The sequence below is a fragment of the Erinaceus europaeus genome, chromosome 13 (genome assembly GCF_950295315.1).
Source record: "Erinaceus europaeus chromosome 13, mEriEur2.1, whole genome shotgun sequence".
In the NCBI taxonomy this organism is placed as follows: Eukaryota; Metazoa; Chordata; class Mammalia; order Eulipotyphla; family Erinaceidae; genus Erinaceus; species Erinaceus europaeus.
Window position 1 is genome coordinate 59,230,442 of NC_080174.1, and position 21,099 is coordinate 59,251,540.

Below are 21,099 nucleotides of genomic sequence, written 5' to 3' on the forward strand. Positions count from 1 at the left end.
GGTGATCTGTTTATCTCTAAATGGCGAGATCCTGAGTTTGTAGCCCAACCAAACCTACCATATCTTCAATTGTCCTTTATTTTGCAAAAGTCAAAGCAGTTGATGAATTAGTAAAAAAAAAAAAAAAAAAAAAAAAAAAGAAAGAAAGAAAGAAAAAGAAAAAAGAAAAAAAAAAAAAACACCTAAGTTTTTAGTGATTCACTTGACTTGACTATGATTTGGAGCACATTCACACACCTAGTAGGACTTCAGATTCCTAGTAGAAGAAATAGGGGTGGAAACTGTTTCTATAACATAAGTAAATTCTGTAGAGACTGAGAGAGAGTGTGTAGTAGATGTGTGATCTTTTTTTGTTTGTTTTTTAATTAGTGATTTAATATTGATTTACAAAGTTAAAAGATAACAGTGGTATAATTCCACAACATTCCCACTACCAGAGTTCTGGATCATCATTCCCTTCATTGAAAGCTACAGCAGGTTACTCTCTCTCTCTCTGCTTTGCAGTTTTTTATTTTATTTTTTATTAGTGATTTAATAGTGATAAACAAGATTGTGGGATAAGAGGGTTACAATTCCATATAATTCCCACCACTAGAGTACCATATATCTTCCTCTTCATTGGAAGGTTCCCTATTCTTTATCCCTCTGGGAGCATGGACTTGGGATCCTTATGGGGTGCAGAAGGTGGGAGGTTTGTCTACTATAACTTCTTCTCCAATGGACATGGGCATTGACAGGCTGATCCATACCCCCAGCCTGTTTTTATTTTCCCTAGTGGGATAGGGCTCTGGGGAAGTGGGGTTCCAGGACATATTGGTGAGGTTGTCTGACCAGGAGAGTCAGGTTGGCATCATAGAAACATCTGCAACTTAGCAGCTGAAAAGCATTAAGATATATATATATATGTATATATATATTAATATTTGTATATATATAACAAATTGTTTAATGATCAGGAACCTAAAGCTAAGAGTATAACAGATGAGATTTGGGGTCTTCATGCTGGAAGAAGCTAGAAAGTCTAGTTTAGGTATATTCTAAGCGGCCCATGACTTTATTAATTTTTGCCTGAGCCTCAGTGTGTGATATTTAAGAAGGGGGGATCTGAATTAGGCCAGGTGAAGAATGTTCTGTTTATGCAGGGACTCTGACAAATGCTGCCTAGCTCAGAATGGATTTAAGGCCATTTCATTCTTTCCTAGGAACTGCATTGGGAAGCAATTTGCCATGAATGAGATGAAGGTGGCTGTGGCCCTGACTCTGCTCCGCTTTGAGCTGGCGCCAGATCCCTCCAGGGTCCCAGTTCCCAGCTCACAAATTGTGTTGAAGTCACAGAATGGCATCTATGTGTCTCTCAAGAAACTCCCATAACTCTCATGTGACAAGGGCAAAACTTAGTCCTCTTCCTTTATTCTGTTTACCTGTCACCTATTCATGACCCCATACTTCTTTGTCCACCTGCCAGTTTACTTATTTTCCTGCCTTCTGTTGGTCAAATCATTTGAATTCACACATTCTTTTCTCTAGGCTTCCCATCTGTTTGTCCACCTGTCTCCACTCACCTGCATCTATACTGTATATCTAACTCCCTATACCTGTCTGTCCTGCATGCTGGCTATTTCTCCTTCTTCCTTCCTTCCTAACTTCCTTCCTTCCTTCCTCTCTCCTTCCCTTCCTTTCTTCCTTCCTTCCTCCCTGCCTCTTTTTTCCTTCCTTCCTTCCTTTCTTTTTTTCTTTCCTTCCTTCTTCTTTTTCCTTTCTTTTTAAATTGTGTTTAAAAAAATTTTTTTTTGCAAGAGCACTGCTTAGTTCCAGCTTATGGTGGTGCAGAAGATTGAACCTGGGACCTTTTGTGCCTCAAAAGAGTCCTTTTGCATAACCACTATGTTATATGCCAAGTCCCCACCACCACCACCTTTCTTTCTTTTTAGTTGTATTTTGCAACAAGAGTTATTTATAATCATATCAAGGTAAACAGAAGAACCACAGTTAAAAGCCTCAGGCATGAGAATAATTAACATAATCATTGCACTATCTGCCCCACCCATAACTCATACAGTTTTCAGGATTAAACGTTTCAGATTCATGTCAAGACGTAAAAGAGAAATCAAAGGAGGGAAAAAACAATTTTTTGGATTGTTTCTGGATGTCTCTAGAAATCATGGCTGTGTCCAGCATTTTTTTTTAAGTCAATGTCAAACAAAAATTCAGTCATTCAAATCATTCTCTTATGAAACGCAACTTGAACCAGATTATCAAGATCTCACCATGTAGGATTAAGAGTCCCCGGAGAGCGTCCTAGTCCAAAAAGCTCCTCGAAATTCCATTTAGGGTGCTTCTGACTGTTCCTGCTGGATTGCTTCAGGCACCCATTTTTAAAAGCGTCTTCCCATCAAAGAAAGAATCCAATCAGGAGAGTAGAACTAACCACGTGTCTCCATACTTGGGAACTGCCAGGGTACTCAAGAATGTTCTTCAAATTAGAGTAGTCCTTCTCCATGGGAAACATGCGAGAAGAAGTCCAGAAAGTCCCAGTGGAAATCCCCATGCATATCCCAAGGTCTACGATCATGGTCATAAAGAACCAAATTGTGGCCCAGAGCAAAATGCAGTCCTTCTCCTCGGGAAACATGGGCAAGGGAATCCAGAAAGTCCAAGGAGAAATTTCCGTGTATCTCCCAAGCTCTATGATCCCGGTCATAAAAAATCGAAGTTCCCGGTCAGGGAACTGAAATGTGGCCCAGAGTAAAATGTTCCAGAGACAGAGAAACTGTCCCATAATGAAACAGTAGAGGCTTTGGCAAACCTCTTCATAAGTAGAAGAGAAGACCATAGTGCATAGGTAGGCAAAGTCTTCACTTATCTGGGAGTTGCGCAGGTCCGGTCCCATGTTGTAGTGCCATATGTTGTTTTCGACGGTTTATGTTGTTTTTGCCAGGCTGGCTTCACGGGAGGGTAATAGATGAACAGGGACTCATGGTTGAGCTGTAGGCAGTATCTCTTTATTCATGCAGGACGCAGCCCAATCTAAGCCGAGCTAAGCTAAACTCAAGGTACTGTAAAACTCACAATGCTGTCTTTATATATACTTGCCAAGTCGGGTGGAAACAGGATGTGACATAGAGAGGGTGGAGAGAAAAGTGACTGGTGAAAATAAGAGTGTGACAAGGAAGGGGCAGAGCAGGCGAGAATCCTATCACTGAACCACAAATGCCCTGGAGGGAGCATGGTGCTTGTTAACAGCGGTTATGTAAATAGAATGAAGTGGTTATGTAAATAGAATAGTGTTAAGCAGAGGGGATTTAAACCAAATGAAACAGAAGGGGTCTCATGCATACCAACAGTTTCATATATTTGGCTTCACTCATATTAAGACCATTTTATCTGATAGCAGAAAATCTATACTTTCCCTTTTTTCTGCATTATTGGCTTAGGATACATTATTCCAATCTGTCACTGGAGGTTCTGTTTATCATTCTTTCAAATGTGAGTTTACTAGAGGCATAGAATAGATAGGTTTTGCTTTATAATCTTCTTAGTTACTCTCAAACTTTTGACTAGTGAATTTAAGCCATTTTCATTTGAGGTAAATATTAATAAATGTAGTTTGATTATACTCATACTGGCTTTTGTTTTGAGGCTTTGTTTATATTCTTGTTGAGTTTTATTGTTGGCTTCTGCTTGTTTCTTCATATGGATGGTTTTCTATAATTGTCTTGCCTACTATATATGTTTCCTATTTGTCTCTGAGCTACATTTTGTGTTTATCATGAGCACTGTGTCTAACAATATCTACAGAAGTCTTTTTTGAAGTTGGCCTTGGTATTTCAACATTTGATTATATCTTTCTGTCCATTTTGTCCTACCCCTTTCTGTGTCTATTTCCTTGTTATGTTCCCAGTTCTATTCTATACTGATTACCTTACTATAACTTGGAATTCTTTTGCTTCTTCTTTTCATGTGGGACTCCTCTCAGTATATTTCTTATTGATAGTAATGAATTTCTTCAGTTTCTGAATGTTTGAAATGATCTTACTTCTTCAAACTTAAAAGATAAGTTAGCAGGATACAGTATTCATGGGTGGAAATTCATATCTTATAATACTTTGAATATACTATTCTACTCCCTCCTTGCTTCTGGTTGTTTTAATGATAAATCTGATGAAATCTTGGTGGCTCTGCCTCTGTATATGAGTTTCTTTCTTTCCCTAGCAGTCTGCAATCTTTTTTCTTTGTCCTTGCTTTTGAATAGCTTTACTATTTTTTTTTTGCACCCTTCCCCCCACCCACCCAAGAGTTATTTTTTTACTTTGGTGAAATGCACCAACAGATAGCTTTACAATTATGTGTCTTGGTGTGTGCTATTTTGGATTCAGGAACTTAGGTGTCATTTGTCTTCCTAATGCCTATGTTTTGATCATTTTTCAGATGTAGAAAAATATCTGCTATAATTTCTTTGAGTATGTTCTCTGCTCCTCTCTTCTTCCTCAGGGATCCCAATAACTCTCACAATTATCTCTCTAATGGAATCTGCTGTTTCATAGAAAAGTGATACATTTTTTTCTAAACCTTTCCTCTCCAGCAGCTTTAAATTCATAAATTTGGCTATGTGGTTATGTCTTCTAGCATTTATATTTTCTCCTCCACCTGATTTAGCCTATTACCTGAGCCTGAAGTATAAAGTGTCCTTAACACCCTGAAGCTCTGTTTATAGTTTCCCCACACTGGTTTATATTTGTTTGATGAAATAATCTCTGAGTTCATTTCTGAGCTTTAGAATTCTGTCATTATGTTAAGCTTAGTTTATTGAATTGATGTCATGGTGATTTTCTGAATTCTATCTTTGTCATTTTTTCTATATCTGTGTCTGTCTGATAGATTGTATTGTCTGTCATTACTGCTGTTGGTGTCATATTTCTCAGGTTTTGCATTTAGCATGGCTTCTATTGTGCTAGAGGTGATGCTGTGGCTGTGGTGATGGATTTCCCTGTTATATATTGTGGTGGAACAGAGGAGATTTTTTCCTAGGTCACCTGGCCAGTTTATTTATTTATTTTATTTTTTCCAAGAGGATAGTAAATCCTCTTAATGATAATGGATGATGCACCAGCTTAATTCCCATCTAAATTTTATCTGGTACTAAATGCAACATATATTACATAGGATGCCTAACAACCATTAAAATAACCAAATCAGCGACAATGACTTTGCCTGGCTGACCCTTTTTAAATTGTATAATTCCAGTCACACAACACAGTCAGTTCAATTGTATCATGATTTTTCAAGACAATAATGGCTTCTTTGCCCAAGTTGGTTAATTTTCAAATGGAACCTGGCACCATCCTGAAAGATTTCTAAGTTTACAACTATTGTGTTTAAGTTTACCAAGATGCTTTCAGAGTAGACTAATTTTACACAGCACATTAAAAAGACACATTTATTCAGTGTCATTACCAGACTACTACATTTAGCAATCAACAGCATGAGTGCAAAAAAAATTACATTAAAACTTTTTGTTGGAATGCTTTATACTTCCCAATAAACAGAGACTAAAATAAACTCTTACACAATTAGTCATAAATACAGTCCTCCAAAGTTTTTTTTTAAGTCTATGCACAAGAGTATTGTCTTACACAAGTCTTTTTTTGTAGCAGCTAGACCCTGCCACCACTGTGCTTGGCTAAATTCAAAAATCTGTTGCAACCTACTGCTTCCTTGTCACTACTCTGGCTCCTCTCTCCTGCTAAGCTGTTTCATGGCAGTTAAAACCTTCTACTACTGTCATAGTTACTGTTGCTGTTGGAACCACCATATTCACCTTGACTTCATGGTTTTTCACAGTATTAGCCACCACCACCACAGGAGCTAGAGCTTTGGCCCTCAAAGTTTCCTCCTGCCATAAGTTCAAAATTTGAGGACTGATTATTATAATTGCCAAAATCATTGTAGCTTCCACAAATTCCAAAATTGTTTCCATCATTGCCAAATCCATTGTAGCTATCCCCACTGCTACCATATCTACCACCACGTTGGCTGCCACCAAAGCCACTTCAACATTTAAAGTTTCCTTAGAGGCCAAAATTGTCATTGCCACCAAACCAATCTTCACAGCTACCACCAGTTTCTAGAACCACTTTGTCCTATTTGGTTGGATGAGGCACTAACTATCTCTTGCTTTGATAAGACTTTCCTTACTTCACAGTTGTGGCCATTCATAGTATGGTATTTCTGAATGGCAATTTTATTTGCAGAATCATGGTCACAAAAGGTTACAAAAGCAAAGTCTCTCTTTTTGCACTGCCCCATCATTCATATTTCAATAACTTTAATTTTCCCATATTGTTCAAAATAATTTCTTAGATGTGTCTTTAAGTGTCTTCTTTAATGCCACCAACAAAAATCTTTTTTCTTCTTTTTTTTTAAAATTTTTATTTATAAAATGGAAATATTGACAAGATCATAGGATAAGAGGGGTACATCTCCACACATTGTCCACCCCCAGAGCTTCATATCCAATCCCCTCCCTTGATAGATTCCCTATTCTTTATTTCTCTGGGAGTATGGACCCAGGATTATTGTGGAGTGCAAAAGGTCTGGCTTCTGTAATGGATTCCCCACTGAACATGGCATAGGCAGGGCAATCCATACTCCTAGCCTGTCTCTCTCTTTCCCTAGTGAAGCAGGAGTCTGGGGAGGAGGGGCTCCAGAACACATTGGTGGGGTTGTCTGCCTAGAGAAGTCAGGCTGGCATCATGGTATCATCTAGAACCTGGTGGCTAAAAAAACAGCTAAGATATAATGCAGAACAAATTGTTGACTAATCATGAATCTAAAGGCAAGAATACTGAAGATGAACATTTGGAGATCTCCATTTTTAAAAAACTAGTAGGTCAGAAAGTGAACCACCTGAGATGAAATTAAGAGTATACTATGAAAGGAAAGGTCTCACCCGAGTAATGAAGCTGAAGGGCTGTCATTCCACATGTGAAGTCTCTGGACACAGTCTGAAGTGAAGCATGTTGAGGTGGCAATCGTTGCATTGGTTAGGTTGTGATCAGCGGATGCAATATTATTTGATATGGATTGGGAGAGGCATACGGGAAAGTGGGCCCTACCCAAGGGTTCCAGGACTGGGGGAAGTAGGGGCTCTATAGTGGAGATGTGAGGTTCCTGCTGTCTTAGGGTTCAAAAGACAATCGATAGTTAATGTTATCATCACATTATTTGGTAATTGGGTTAACTTTGAAAAGTCCTTTTGTTAGGGTTTGCTGTACAGTACCCAGTATCTTGTATATAGCTGTGCTATTGGATGCTTCTGATCTACTTGGTCTAGGCTTTTGAGAGAGTCCGCATATCAAATACACAGCCTATATATTAAAAAGATTCAGTTTGTGTTTTGAAAAACTTTGAGACATACAATTGATTTCCCCCCTCATATTAATTAACTAGTGATTTATATGTCTACATTTTTCTAGGAGTGTACATAAACACCATTCTAACAAAGTCCCAAAACCTAGATATACACCAGTTTCTGTGAGAGAGAGCATATCTTCACACGTATCTATAAACTACTGCAAAATATATACCTGAAAGCAGAAGTACACTAGAGTTTACAGTGAGTACCTCCCTAACACTTCCTCTCCACTATTCCAAGTTTCGGGTCCATGATTGCTCAACAATTTGTTTGGCTTCGTATGTTAACTCTCTTTTCAGTCACCAGGTTCCATATGCCACCAGGATGCTGGCCAGGCTTCCCTGGATTGAAGACCCCACCAATGTGTCCTGGAGCTCAGCTTCCCCAGAGACACACCCTACTAGGGAAAGAGAGAGGCAGACTGGGAGTATGGACCGACCTGTCAATGCCCATGTTCAGCGGGGAAACAATTACAGAAGCCAGACCTTCTACCTTCTGCAACCCACAATGACCCTGGGTCCATGCTTCCAGAGGGATAGAGAATGGGAAAGCTATCAGGGGAGGAGGTGGGATATGGAGATTGGGTGGTGGGAATTGTGTGGAGTTGTACCCCTCCTACCCTATGGTTTTGTTAATTAATCCTTTCTTAAATTAAAAAAAAAACTAGTAGGTCAATCTTAGGTATATTTCAAGGGGCCCATGATTTTGCTAGTTTTTGCCTGAGCCTGACATATAATATGCAGATGGACCCAGGTTATTATATGGGGAGATGGTGTCATAGTTGGAAAAAAGGACTAGAAGACTACATCAGGGAAGAGAGTAGCTCCCAAATATGGGAAAAGTATATAAATGTTAACAGTGAAGCCCATCAATTTGATCTGGGGCCCATGTTCAGCCCAGGAGCCTATGTAACCTCTGCATCCCTGTAGTTCTGAGCTTTCATTTTGTGGTCTCAGCTAGGAACATTCCAGGTTGCACTAATTTTTGGACCCATCTTCGTTGGGTGATAGGTAGAGCATATTGTCCAACCTCCTTTTGGAGAATGGAACATTCTCTACCATTGTTGATCCACATTGAGGGCTAGGTCCAATGGGAGCCAACAAATGAGTGCATTATGTTGTTCCTGATGTATATGACTCGTGACAGTGGAGAGTTGGATCTGTTAGAGGTCTAGGCCCATCATGTCTGTGTGGGAACACCAGGGCTCCCTGACTATGGCCCCAGGTGATGGGGTGGCCTGGTAATGACCAAAGAGTCATTGTTAAAGTATGCCAGTCTCTTATCCTTATTAAGATTTTGTAGTCCTTACTTTGACAAGGTTTGCTCTGGAGTGATTTGGAGGAGGGTATCTAGGTCTAATTAGAAACTGTTTCATTAGGTATTTTACAGTGTCTTTTTAAGTCTTTCTACTTGCTTGCTTCACTTATTGATTCACTTCAAATTATTATGCACTTTTGCTTTAAGGTATATATTTTCCCCTAACTCATGGATACTTATGCCCTATCTCATGGGCCCTGGTCTATAGCTAGGTTTTAAGGTTTTGTTCAGAAGTGTGCCACTCCAGAGGGCTAAGCACACATGGTGTAAAGCGCAAGGACTGGAGTAAGGATCTCGGTTTGAGCCCCTGGCTCCCCACCTTCAGAGGGAGGGTCACTTAACAGGCAGTGAAGCAGGTCTGCAGGTGTCTATCTCTTCTCTCCCTCTCTGTCTTCTCGGCCTCTCTCAATTTCTCTCTGAAAAGAAGATGAAAGAGAAGGAGGAGGAGGAGGAGGAGGAGGAGGAGGAGGAGGAGGAGGAGGAGGAGGAGGAGAAGAAGAAGAAGAAGAAGAAGAAGAAGAAGAAGAAGAAGAAGAAGAAGAAGAAGAAGAAGAAGAAGAAGTGCACCACTCGAAATGGAGTTAAGAAGTCCTATGAGCTAGGAAAAGTCTCACCAGAGTAATGAAGCTGAAGAGTTAACATTCCACACCCGACATCTCTGGACACAATCTGAAATGAAGCATGCTGAGTTGGTACCGGCTGCATTGTTAGGTTGGGATCAGAAGATGCAGTATCAATTGGTATAAATTAAGAGACGCATGCAGAAAAGTGAGCCCCACCCATAGAGGTTCCAGGACTGGGAAAAGTATGGGCTTTATAGAGAAAGGAGAGTTTCCTATTGTCTTAGGGTTTAAGAAGGTAATAGATAGTTATTGCTATAACCAAATTATGTAGCAATTGAGTTAACTTTGAAATTCCCATTGTTAGGATTTGCTGTATCATACAAGACCTCACCATAATTTATGTCGTTTTATGCTATTTATATATAGCTGGATCTTATAAAGTGACACCAACAGTTGCTTCTGTTCTCCCTGGTCTAAGTTTTTTGGAGAAAATATTTCAAAGAACATGTAATTATTAGAAATGTATTAACAATTTGAGACCACTATTAAAATTCAATCTGATTTCCAATTTGAAGTCATAAATGCTTAGATTAAAGGAACATATACTCAGCCTATCGTCTATGCATCAAAAAATTGAGATATTCAATCCGTTTTCCCCTCTCATACTAATTAAATAGTTGTTAGACTGTAAGTTAAAAGGAGTGTATATTAACACCATTCCCACCACCAAAGGTCTGCGTCTCCTCCCGCCCAACCCAGTGAAGCTGAGCATATCCCTCACCCTCCACCCAGAGATTTTCTCTTTGGTGTCCTACTCCAAACTCAGTCAGAATCTGCTTTGAGTTTCCCTTTCTGTTCTTCTTTCTCAACTTCTGTTTATGAGTGGGATCATCCCATAACCATCTTTGTCTTTCTGACTTATCTCACTTAACGTAATTCTTTCTAGCTCCATCCAAAATGGGTTAGAGAAGATGGGTTCATTGTTCATAATAGCCATATAGTATTCCATTGTGTAAATATACCACAGCTTTCTCAGCCATTCATCTGTTGTTAGGCATCTGGTTTGCTTGCAGGTTTTAGCTATTATGAATTGTGCTGCTATGAACATAGGTGTACAATACTTTTTTGGTTGGGTGTTATGGAATCCTTGGGGTGTATCCCTAGGAGAAAAATTACTGGGTCACATGAGTGGTCTATTTCTAGCCTTGTGAGAGTTTTCCAGGCTACTCTCCACAGAGGTTGGACCATTTACATTCCCACCAGCAGTGCAGAAGGGTTCCTTTCTCCCCACAATCTCTCCATCATTTGTTGCTGCTGTCCTTTTTGATAGATGCCATTCTCACAGGGGTGAGGTGGTATCTCAGTGTTGTATTCATTTAAATTTCTCTGACAATTAGTGACATGGAGCCATTTTTCATGTGTTTGTTGGCCTTTTGGATCTCTTCTGTAGTGAATATTCCATTCATATCCTTTGCCCATTTTTGGATAGTATCATTTGCTTTTTTATTTATTTATAAAAAGGGAACACTGACAAAACCATAGGATAAGAGGGGCACAACTCCTCACAATTCCCACCACCAGAACTCCTTATCCCATCCTCTCCCCTGATAGCTTCCCCATTCTTTATCCCTCTGGGAGTATGGACCCAAGGTCATTATGGGGTGTAGAAGGTGGAAGGTCTGGGGATCATTTGATTTTTTTGTTGTTGTTGCTAAGTTTGGTGAGAACTTTATATAATTTGATTATTAGCCTCTTGTCAGATGTGTGGCATGTGTGAGGGGTTTCTTTGGATGTGCAAAAACTCTTCAATTTGATGTAGTCCCATTGATTTATTTCTGTTTTAGTCTTCCTTGCAATTGGGTTTTTATCATCAAAGATGTCCTTGAGGATTAGGTGGGAAAGTGTTCCACCAATGTTTTCCTCTAAGTATTTGATAGTTTCTGATCCAAAATCCAAGTCCTTGATCCATTTGGAGTTGACTTTTGTTTCTGGTGAGGTAAAGTGGTTCAGTTTCATTCTTCTGCATGTTACAACCCAGTTATCCCAGCACCAATTATTGAAGAGAGCCTGCTTCCTCCATTTAATAATTTGGGCTACTTTGTCAAAAATTGGATGTTCATAGGTGTGTGGAAAAAATCTTTTTCACATTTAAGTGGGCACCATGTCATTGAGAATCTTCTCTAGAAACAGCCTTCTTTGGTTCCACAACTCTCCTATCTTCCTTGCATACAAGGCCTTTCATTCATGGAAGCATCCACCTCCTCCACAGTGGCATATGTGACAAACATGAAACCTCTGGAGCTCTTGGTATTTAGATCTTTCATCACCATGCAATCTGTGAGAGTTCCCCATTGTTCAACATGGCTTCTCAGACTCTCATAAGTTTTTTAAGACTCTGATGAAGAGCTTCTGCAGCTGTACTAGCTCCTTGGGAGACTCAGATTTTGACATGGTGGCAACTGAAGGCAACAAGTTTGCAGTGCTCACTTGTTGATGTCCATTGGCAGAGTAACATACCTGACTTGTTTCACCTGGCCAGTTTATTTTCTGTAGTGTCAATATGGGATCTTCCTGCTGTCTTTCCAGTCTCTGGGTGGTAATAGCATGGGAGAAATACTTTCTCCTGAGTGTTCAAAGAGCTAGCAGGATTTATTTCCCTAGCTGGCTGCAAAGGCCTGAGTATAGGTGTAGTTCTTGGTCATGTTTTCCCTCAAATCCCAGTGATCCCTGTGAGCAGCTTAATATCTGATGCTCTGAGTTCACAGGGTAAGATGCCAAAAATCCCCTACCTTCCTTCCTCCAATCATATGCTCACTTTGTAACTAGCAAAATGATGCTAGCTGCCACTAAGCACTGCTTCTTAAATCTTGAGTCTCTGCTTCAATCATTTTCTATCCACTGACGTGTGCCTGCAAACAGTTATGGCTAAGTGAGTTAGTTTTTTTTTTTTTTACTTTAAAAGTATATTTATTAATTTGAGAGAAAGAGGGAACCAAAACATCTCTATGGCACATAAAATGCCAGCAATCAAATTCAGGATCTCATGCATTCAAGTCCAATGCTCTAACTATTGTACACTAACACATCCTGCCTGATTTTCTACTGGTTTCTGGTTTTTACATCAAGCCTTATAATGAATGAAATTTTTTAATTAATTTATTCATTTTAAAAAGGAGACATTAACAAAACAGTAGGATAGGAGGGGTACAACTCCACACAATTCCCACCACCAGATCTCCGTATCCCATCCCCTCCCCTGATAGCTTTCCCATTCTTTATCCCTCTGGGAGTATGGACCCAAGGTCATTGTGGGTTGCAGATGGTGGAAGGTCTGGCTTCTGTAATTGCTTCCCCATTGAACATGGGTGTTGACTGGTCGATCCATACTGCCAGTCTGCCTCTCTCTTTCCCTAGTAGGGTGGGTCTCTGGGGAAGTGGAGCTCCAGGACACATTGGTGAGGTCGTCTGTCCAGGGAAGTCTGGGCTGCATCCTGCTGGCATCTGGAACCTGGTGGCTGAAAAGAGAGTTCACATACAATGTGGGACTATGTGTAAGCTTGGTAGAGTTTAGGGAAAACTCCCCCTATCCTTGGATGGAGGTCTGGAAAGACACCCCCCTGTTAGCCTTTCTCACAAGAGATGAGCAAAGGGGAAAAATGTCTCTCAGACTCAGTTTCCCTTATCAGACTCTCAAGCCCACAGAGCTCTCACTGCTTCTCCCTGATAACTGCAGGCCACATGGCTGCCTGTGTTAAGGCTCATTTACTCAAAGTTCACCTCACCTTCTGATCACAAAGGAGAACACACCTTATCACACACTCCTAGCAGTGCCCTTTGATGTCCTTAATAGCATCAAACCTTGCTTATCTTCTCTCTATCTCACCTTCACTGGTTAACCCCTATTCTCCTCTCAAATGCCTTTGAGTAATTAAATGCCTGCATCAGGAGACTAATTATCTTGACCTTTTTGTATCTGCATCAGTTCTTGTCATACCAGCCCCCTACCATAGGGGCAAGCTGACCTTTAAGAAACCTGTAATTTCTGATGTATTTGAAAAATGTTCTTTGTCTGCATCCCTATATAAAACCAAGCCCACCCCCAAATAAATGAGAGTGTTCCAATTCTCCCCGGTGTCTCTTGACTAGATCATTGAGTCCCTTGAACTAGTGAGGGAGAACCGGTAAGTTTACCTTCCTTGCTGAGAGTCACCCCACATAAGTGTTGGCAATACAAAGCCAAACAAATTGTTGAACAATTATGGACCTAAAGGCTGGAATAGTGCAGATGAAGTGTTGGGGGGTACTCACTGCAGACTATTGTGTACTTTTGCTTTCAGGTATGTATTGTCCCCTAGTTTATGGATATGTGTGAACATATGCTCTGTCACCTGGGACCTGGTCTATATCTAGGTTTTGACTTTGTTAGGAAGTGAACTGCCTGGAATGTAATTAAAGAATACTATGAAAGGAAAGGTCTCACCCAAGTAATGAAGCTGAAGGGTTGTCATTTCACACCTGAAATCTCTGAACACAGTCTGAAGTGAAGCATGCTGAGGTGGCACTCATTGTGTTGATTGGGTTACAATCGGCAGATGCAATATTATTTGATATGAATTGAGAGAAGCATGCAGGAAAGTGCACCCCACCCTAAGGTTCCAGGACTAGGGGAAATATAGGCTCTATAGCGGAAATGTGAGGTTCCTGCTGTCTTAGGGTTAAAGAAGACAATAGATAGTTATTATTATCATCATATTATTTGGTAATTGAGTTAACTTTGAAAAGTCCCTTTGTTAGGATTTGCTGTATAATACCCAACATCTTGTATATAGCTGTGCCACTGGTTGTTTCTGTTCTCCCTGGTCTAGGCTTTTGAGAGAGTCAACATATCAAAGACTCAGCCTATGTATTAAAAAGATTCCATCTGTGCTTTAAAAAGTTTGAGAAATACAATCAATTTTTCACCTCTCATATTAATTAGTGATTTATATGACTACACTTTAATAGGAGTGTGCATAAACACCATTCCCACCACCAAAAGACTGTGTCCCGTCCCACCACCACACCCCACACCCCTGCCGCCCCAGGAAACCTAATGTCCACCCTTACCCTCACCCCAGGGTTTTTACTTTGGTGCCCTACTCCAGAATGAATTTTTTTTTTTTTGTCAACAGTGCTATCACTTGGATTGAGAATCTGTATAACTCCACTACTCTCAGTGAAAACTTCATATTCTTTTTTTAAAAAACTATTTTATTAAGTAATGAAAGAGAGAGAGCCTCAAAATCCCTCTGGCATTTGCAATGCCAGGGATCTAACTTAAATTCATTCTTTAGGTCCAATGCTTTATCTACTGTGTCACTTCCTGAACCACCGGTGCTCACTTTGTGTTTATGTGGTTTGTTTGTTGGTTTTGCCTCCAGGGTTATTGCTGGGGCTCAGTGCCTGCACTACTCCTGGAAGTCATTTTTTCATTTTTTTACAAATTGGATAAGACTGAAAGAAATTGAGAAAGGAAGGAGAGATAGAGAGGGATAAAGAAAGACAGATACCTGCAGACCTGCTTTCTGAGAACCAAAGAGGACTTTCAGTATATTTAGCAGTTTAAGGACTGAATATGTGAGAGAAGTTAGAAAAAAATAGTATCTAGGAACTTCAGCTTCCATAATCTTGCTTCCACTTTGCTGAAGGAGTATATAGTGAATCCAGACTTGAATTCAGTGCTGAAAGCTTGCGGAATGATCTGGCATTCTGGCCTACATAATAAAGTTTGCTTTCACCTTCACCCAGTCCTGGCTCCAGTCTCCTTGATTTTCTGGTGGGATTCCAAGGTTGATTTCCCTAGCATCATCGTCTCATGAAGCTTACCACATATAAGGAATTTACTGAATTTATTATTTCTGGAGTTGCTACTTTTCTTGGTGGAGTCTTCTGTTTTTGCTATACATATATATTTTCATGTTTTCTTTATTTATTGGATAGAGGTAGAGTGAAATCAAGAAGGAAGAGAGAGGGAGAGAGGAAGAGAGACACCTGAAGCACTGCTTCACCACTTGTGAAGCTGCCCTTCCACAGGTGAAAATCTGGAGCTTAAAGATTACATGGTAATGTGTGCGCTCAACTAGATGCATTACCACCCAGTTCCCTAGGTATATTTTCATGTGATTGAAATTATTAGTAGTTTACTTTTTTCTCTTCTGGTTCATACTGCTTTTATTATCTTATTCTTGCTAGTTGCTATAACTTTAATTACTTTTTAAAATTTTATTGAGTGATTAATGGTTTATAGTTAACAGTAAAATACAAGTTTTTACATGCATAATATTTCCAAATAACAATACAACCCCCACTAGGTCCTCCTTTGCCATCATGTTTCAGGACCCAAGCCACCCACCCCCACCCCAGAGTCTTTTGCTTTGGTGTAATACACCAACTCCCGTCTAAGCCCTGGTTAGAGTTTTACCTTCTGATCTTGTTTTTCAACTTCTGTTTATAAGTGAGATCTTCCCATATTCATCCTTTTGTTTCTGACTTATCTCATAACATATCTTTGAGCTCCATCCAAAATGGGGCAAAGAAGGTGAATTCACTGTGAACCTGAGACCTTGGAGCCTAAGGAATAACAGTCTTTTTGCATAACCATTAGGCCATCTACCACTGTTCACATTTCTGTTTTCCACATAACAATTCAACCCCCATCTAGGTCCTCCTCTGCCATCATGTTCCAGGACCTGAACCATCACCCCCCTCTTCCCCAGAGTCCTTTACTTTGGTATAATACAACAGACCCAGTCCAAGTTCTACTTTGTATTTATTCAACTTTTTTTTTAAATTGGACTCATTTCATTGACAGTGACTTTAAAATTTATATGGAAAAGTGTTCTGCCAGTATTTTCCTCTAACTAGTTGATAGTTTTTGGTCTAACATTCAAGGGGTGTTGAAATCCCCTCTATTACTGTGTTGCTGTTAATATATTGCTGTAGCACTTTCAGTAGATGCTTGATGTATTTAGATGGCCTCTCATTGGGTGCATAGATGTTAATAATCATTAAGACCTTGATTGACTAATCCTCTGAGTATTAAGTGATGTCCATCCCTATCTCTTAAAATTTTACTTGTTTAAAGGTCTATTGTGTCAGATTGCGAATTGTTCCTGTATTTTTTTGTGTGGTGCATTGGCTTGTATTGTAGCTTTCCATGCTTTCACATTGAGTTTGTGTTTGTCTTGTTGAGCTAGGTGGGATTCCTGCAAACAACATATGGCTGGATTGTGTTTTCTGACCCATCTTCCTACTCTGTGCCTTTTAATGGGTGAATTCAGGCCATTGACATTTATTGATATTATAGAATGAAGATATTTTAATGCCATTATTCTAAAATTTAGAGTGTTCTGATATATGGCATGTTTATGATGATGTAATTGTGTATATGAGACCTTCCTTTCAGAACTTCTTGCAGCATAAGCTTGGTGATAGTTGATTCCTTCAGCTGTTGTTTGTGTGTCTGAGAAGGTTTTTATGCCTCCATGTAGTTGAATAACAGACTAGCAGGATACAATGGTCTTGGTTGAAAGCATTTCTCATTGAGCACTTGATATATATCTTGCCATTCTCTTTTGGCCTTTAGTGTTTGTGTGGAGAAGTCTTATCCTAATTTTATGGGTTTTCCTTTGTCGGTGACTCTGTTTTTTTCTTGCAGTGCTCATTTTCCTTATCCTTATTCCTTTTCATTCTAAATATGATGTGTCTTTAAAATTTATATGGAAAAGTGTTCTGCCAATATTTTCCTCTAAGTATTTGGTAGTTTTCGGTCTAACATTCAAGGGGTGTTGAAATCCCTTGTGTTGCTGTAAATATATTGCTGTAGCACTTTCAGTAGATGTTTGATGTATTTAGATGGCCTCTCATTGGGTGCATAGATGTTAATAATCATTAAGACCTCTTGATTGACTAATCCTCTGGGTTAATTCTGTTTGGGACCCTCTGAGCTTCTTGAACATTTATATCTTTTATGTTGTCTATAGCAGGAAATTTCTCAGCTATTATGTTCTGTAGAATGCTTTCTCCCCCGCTCTTTCTTCCTTTTGCAAGCCAATAATGCATATATTACTTCTTTTGAAGTCATCCCATATGTCTCTGTTGTTGTTTTCAGTATCTCTTAATCTCTTTTTGAGATATCTTACTTCTTAGTTTTCTCTAATTCATCCTAAATCTTGCTAATTCTGTTTTTCTGCCTCATATATTCTATTCTCTCTCCCCTCTGTTTTCTTTTTTTTCTTTTTTTTTTGAGTTAAGTTTTTTTTTTTTAATTTAAGAAAGGATTAATTAACAAAACCATAGGGTAGGAGGGGTACAACTCCACACAATTCCCACCACCCAATCTCCATTTCCCACCCCCTCCCCTGATAGCTTTCCCATTCTCTATCCCTCTGGGAGCATGGACCCAGGGTCATTGTGGGTTGCAGAAGGTAGAAGGTCTGGCTTCTGTAATTGCTTCCCCGCTGAACATGGGCATTGACAGGTCGGTCCATACTCCCAGTCTGCCTCTCTCTTTCCCTAGTAGGGTGTGTCTCTGGGGAAGCAGAGCTCCAGGACACATTGGTGGGGTCTTCAGTCTAGGGAGCCTGGCCAGCATCCTGATGACATCTGGAACCTGATGACTGAAAAGAGAGTTAACATACAAAGCCAAACAAATTGTTGAGCAATCATGGACCCGAAACTTGGAATAGTGGAGAGGAAGTGTTAGGGAGGTACTCACTGCAAACTCTAGTGTACTTCTGCTTTCAGGTATATATTTTGCAGTAGTTTACAGATACGTGTGAACATACGCTCTCTCTCACAGAAACTGGTGTATATCTAAGTTTTGGGACTTTGTTAGAAAGTGAACCACCTGAGATGAAAGGAAAGGTCTCACCCGAGTAATGAAGTTGAAGGGTTGTCATTCCACGCGTGAAGTCTCTGGACACAGTCTGAAGTGAAGCATGTTGAGGTGGCAGTCGTTGTGTTGGTTAGGTTGTGATCGGCAGATGCAATATTATTTGATATGGATTGGGAGAGGCATACGGGAAAGTGGGCCCTATCCAAGGGTTCCAGGACTGGGGGAAGTAGAGGCACTATAGTGGAGATGTGAGGTTCCTGCTGTCTTAGGGTTCAAAAAGACAATCAATAGTTAATGTTATCATCACATCATTTGGTAATTGGGTTAGCTTTGAAAAGCCCTTTTGTTAGGTTTGCTGTACAGTACCCAGTATCTTGTATATAGCTGTGCTATTGGTTGCTTCTGATCTACTTGTTTTTATTATTAAAAAAGGATATTATTTAAAAAGGATACATTAACAAAACCATAGGATAAGAAGGGTACAACTCCATACAATTCCCATCACCAGATCTCCATATCTCATCCCCTCACCTGATAGCTTTCCCATTCTTTATTCCTCTGGGAGTAGGGACCCAAGGTCGTTTGGGATGCAGAAGGTGGAATGTCTGGCTTCTGTAATTGCTTCCCCACTGAACATGGGCGTTGACTGGTTGATCCATACTCCCAGTCTGCCTCTTTCCCTAGTAGAGTGGGGCTCTAGGGAAGCAGAGCTCCAGGACACATTGGTGAGGTCATCTGTCCAGGGAAGTCTGGTCGGCATCATGCTAGCATCTGGAACCTGGTGGCTGAAAAGAGAGTTAACATACAAAGCCAAACAAATTGTTGAACAATCATGGACCTAAAGGCTGAAATAGTGCAGATGAAGTGTTGGGCCTGACCAAAGAAGTGACCATTGTTTTTAACCTAACTACATGTGCATCTAATTCCTGGTTGGAAATAATGGATGTTCTTAAAAAGATAAAAATTGTAAAAAGAAGTGTGATACATATTTGACTGCAATTGCTCTTAGACCTCTTAAAATTAAGAGGTTGTTTGATCTGGGGCCCATATTCAGCTTAGAAGCCTAAGTAACCTCTGCATCCCTGTAGATCTGAGCTCAGATTCTGTGGCTACTAGTATGAATGCTCTAAGCTGCCCCAATTTCAGGACCCATCTTCCTCAGGTGGTAGATAGAGTATATTGTCCAGCCTCCCTTTGGAGGATGGAACATTCTCTACTGTTGTCGATCCATATTGAGGGCAAGGTCCTACGGGGGCCCACAAAAGGGTCTATTGTGTTTTTCCTGATGGAGATGACCAATAACAATGGAGAGAGAGAGATCTATTTGAGATCAAATCAATGGTGCTTACAATCAACAATATTTATACATCTTTCCCATATTTGGGAGTTACTCTTTTCCTGATACAGCTTCTTAGACCTTTTTCCAGCCATGACATCATCTCTCCAGACAATAAGTTGGATCCACCTGCTTATCAGATGTCAGGCTAAAAAAAATGCTAGTCTACTTATAGGCCTTTTGGAATATAATTAAAATAGACCTATAAGTTATCTACAAAATGGAGACCCCCAACTCTTCATCTGCACTATTCCAACCTTTAGGTTCATGATTAGTCAACAGTGGGGACCAGGGGCTTGAACTTGGGCCCCTGCACACTGCAATGTGTGTGCTTAACTAGGTGCACCACTGCCTTGTCCCCCAGAAAATAGCTTAGTGTAGAGTGCATATCTTGCATGTGTGAGACCCCTGGTTTGATCCAGGCACTGCATAGGACAAAGTCCCCCTCCCCCTCAAAAGAAGCATCTCTCTTTTTTTTTTAATAACTTTTTTTATTAGTGATTTAATAATGATTGACAAGGTTGTGGGGTAAGAGGGGTACAATTCCATACGGTTCCCACCACCAGAGTTCCATATCCCACTCTCTCCACTGGAAGGTTCCCTATTCTTTATCCTTCGGGGAGTATGGACCAAAGATCTTTATGGTGTGCAGAAGGTGGGAGGTCTGACTTATGTAATTGAAGTATGCTTTTAAAAACATTGGAGCAGTGCTCTGTGTCTGTCACTCACTCTGTCTCTTTCTAGAGGCCTTTTTTCACATTAAAAAAATTTAATACAGATTCATTATGATGACTATATGAAACTTGTCAAAACACTTGTCCCAGCAAATGTCTTTAACCAGAAGAGCTGGGTCTCTGAATGTGGTCTCAGGAATTTATCTCTGGAACTAGATTATATTTTCTTTTACAATTAAAGACAAATTTGCTATTTAAAATTTTTAATTATCTTTATTTATCAGAAAGAGGCAGCCAGAAATCGATACAGAAGTGGGAGATAGAGAGGAAGAGAAACAGGGAGACACCTGCAGCTCTTCTTTACTACTCGCAAAGCTGTCCCCCTACAGGTGGGGACGAGGGGCTAGAACCCGGGTCCTTGCACATTGTAAAATGTGTGCTCAACTAGGTATACCACCACCTGGCCCCAAGAACTATATTTTCTGATTTTATAGGACTAGAGGGAGTTAGGCAGGTACAAGGAAGATTTGAACCTCTCCTTCTGGGCTCCAGGAAAAAGAGGATCATTGGAAAATCCAGTGTCACAGGTCAAATTGTATACGAAGATGCCGCTGAAGGGGCTAGTGACCAGACATGACACCCCAGCCATGGCCAGAGGTCACCTCTGGATTCACTCATTCACTGAGTTTGAATCTCAGTCTCTTCCAGTCCTACTGTGGGATCCTAGGCAAGTCACTGAGCCTCTCTGAGGCTCAGGAACTTCATATCAACTATGGAAATATGAGTGCTTCCATGGGGGACTTCCATGAGGATTGACACTTACCAAAGGCTCACAGATAAAATTTAACAACACATTTTCACTTGTGTTTTCAAAAGTAGATTTCCTGTTTCCACTAAGGGTCATCGTTCGATACTCCCAA

General features: G+C 40.1%; 1 protein-coding gene and 1 pseudogene across 2 annotated transcripts in view; one reads left to right on the plus strand and one right to left on the minus strand.

The window, feature by feature from the left end:
- The window catches only part of LOC103112002 (cytochrome P450 4A6-like), a 33,828-nt gene extending 32,314 nt beyond the window's left edge, over positions 1 to 1,514 (plus strand). Inside the window, exon 12 of one of the 2 annotated variants that reach the window (XM_060205978.1) lies at positions 1,203 to 1,514. In XM_060205978.1, the coding sequence (XP_060061961.1) occupies positions 1,203 to 1,371 (169 nt within the window). In that variant the 3' untranslated portion in view covers positions 1,372 to 1,514. The remainder of the gene's footprint in view (positions 1 to 1,202) is intronic. The other variant, XM_060205979.1, reaches the window with a different exon arrangement.
- Positions 1,515 to 5,762: 4,248 nt separating this feature from the next.
- On the minus strand, positions 5,763 to 11,745 carry LOC107522408 (heterogeneous nuclear ribonucleoprotein A1-like; annotated as a pseudogene).
- Positions 11,746 to 21,099: the final 9,354 nt, after the last annotated feature.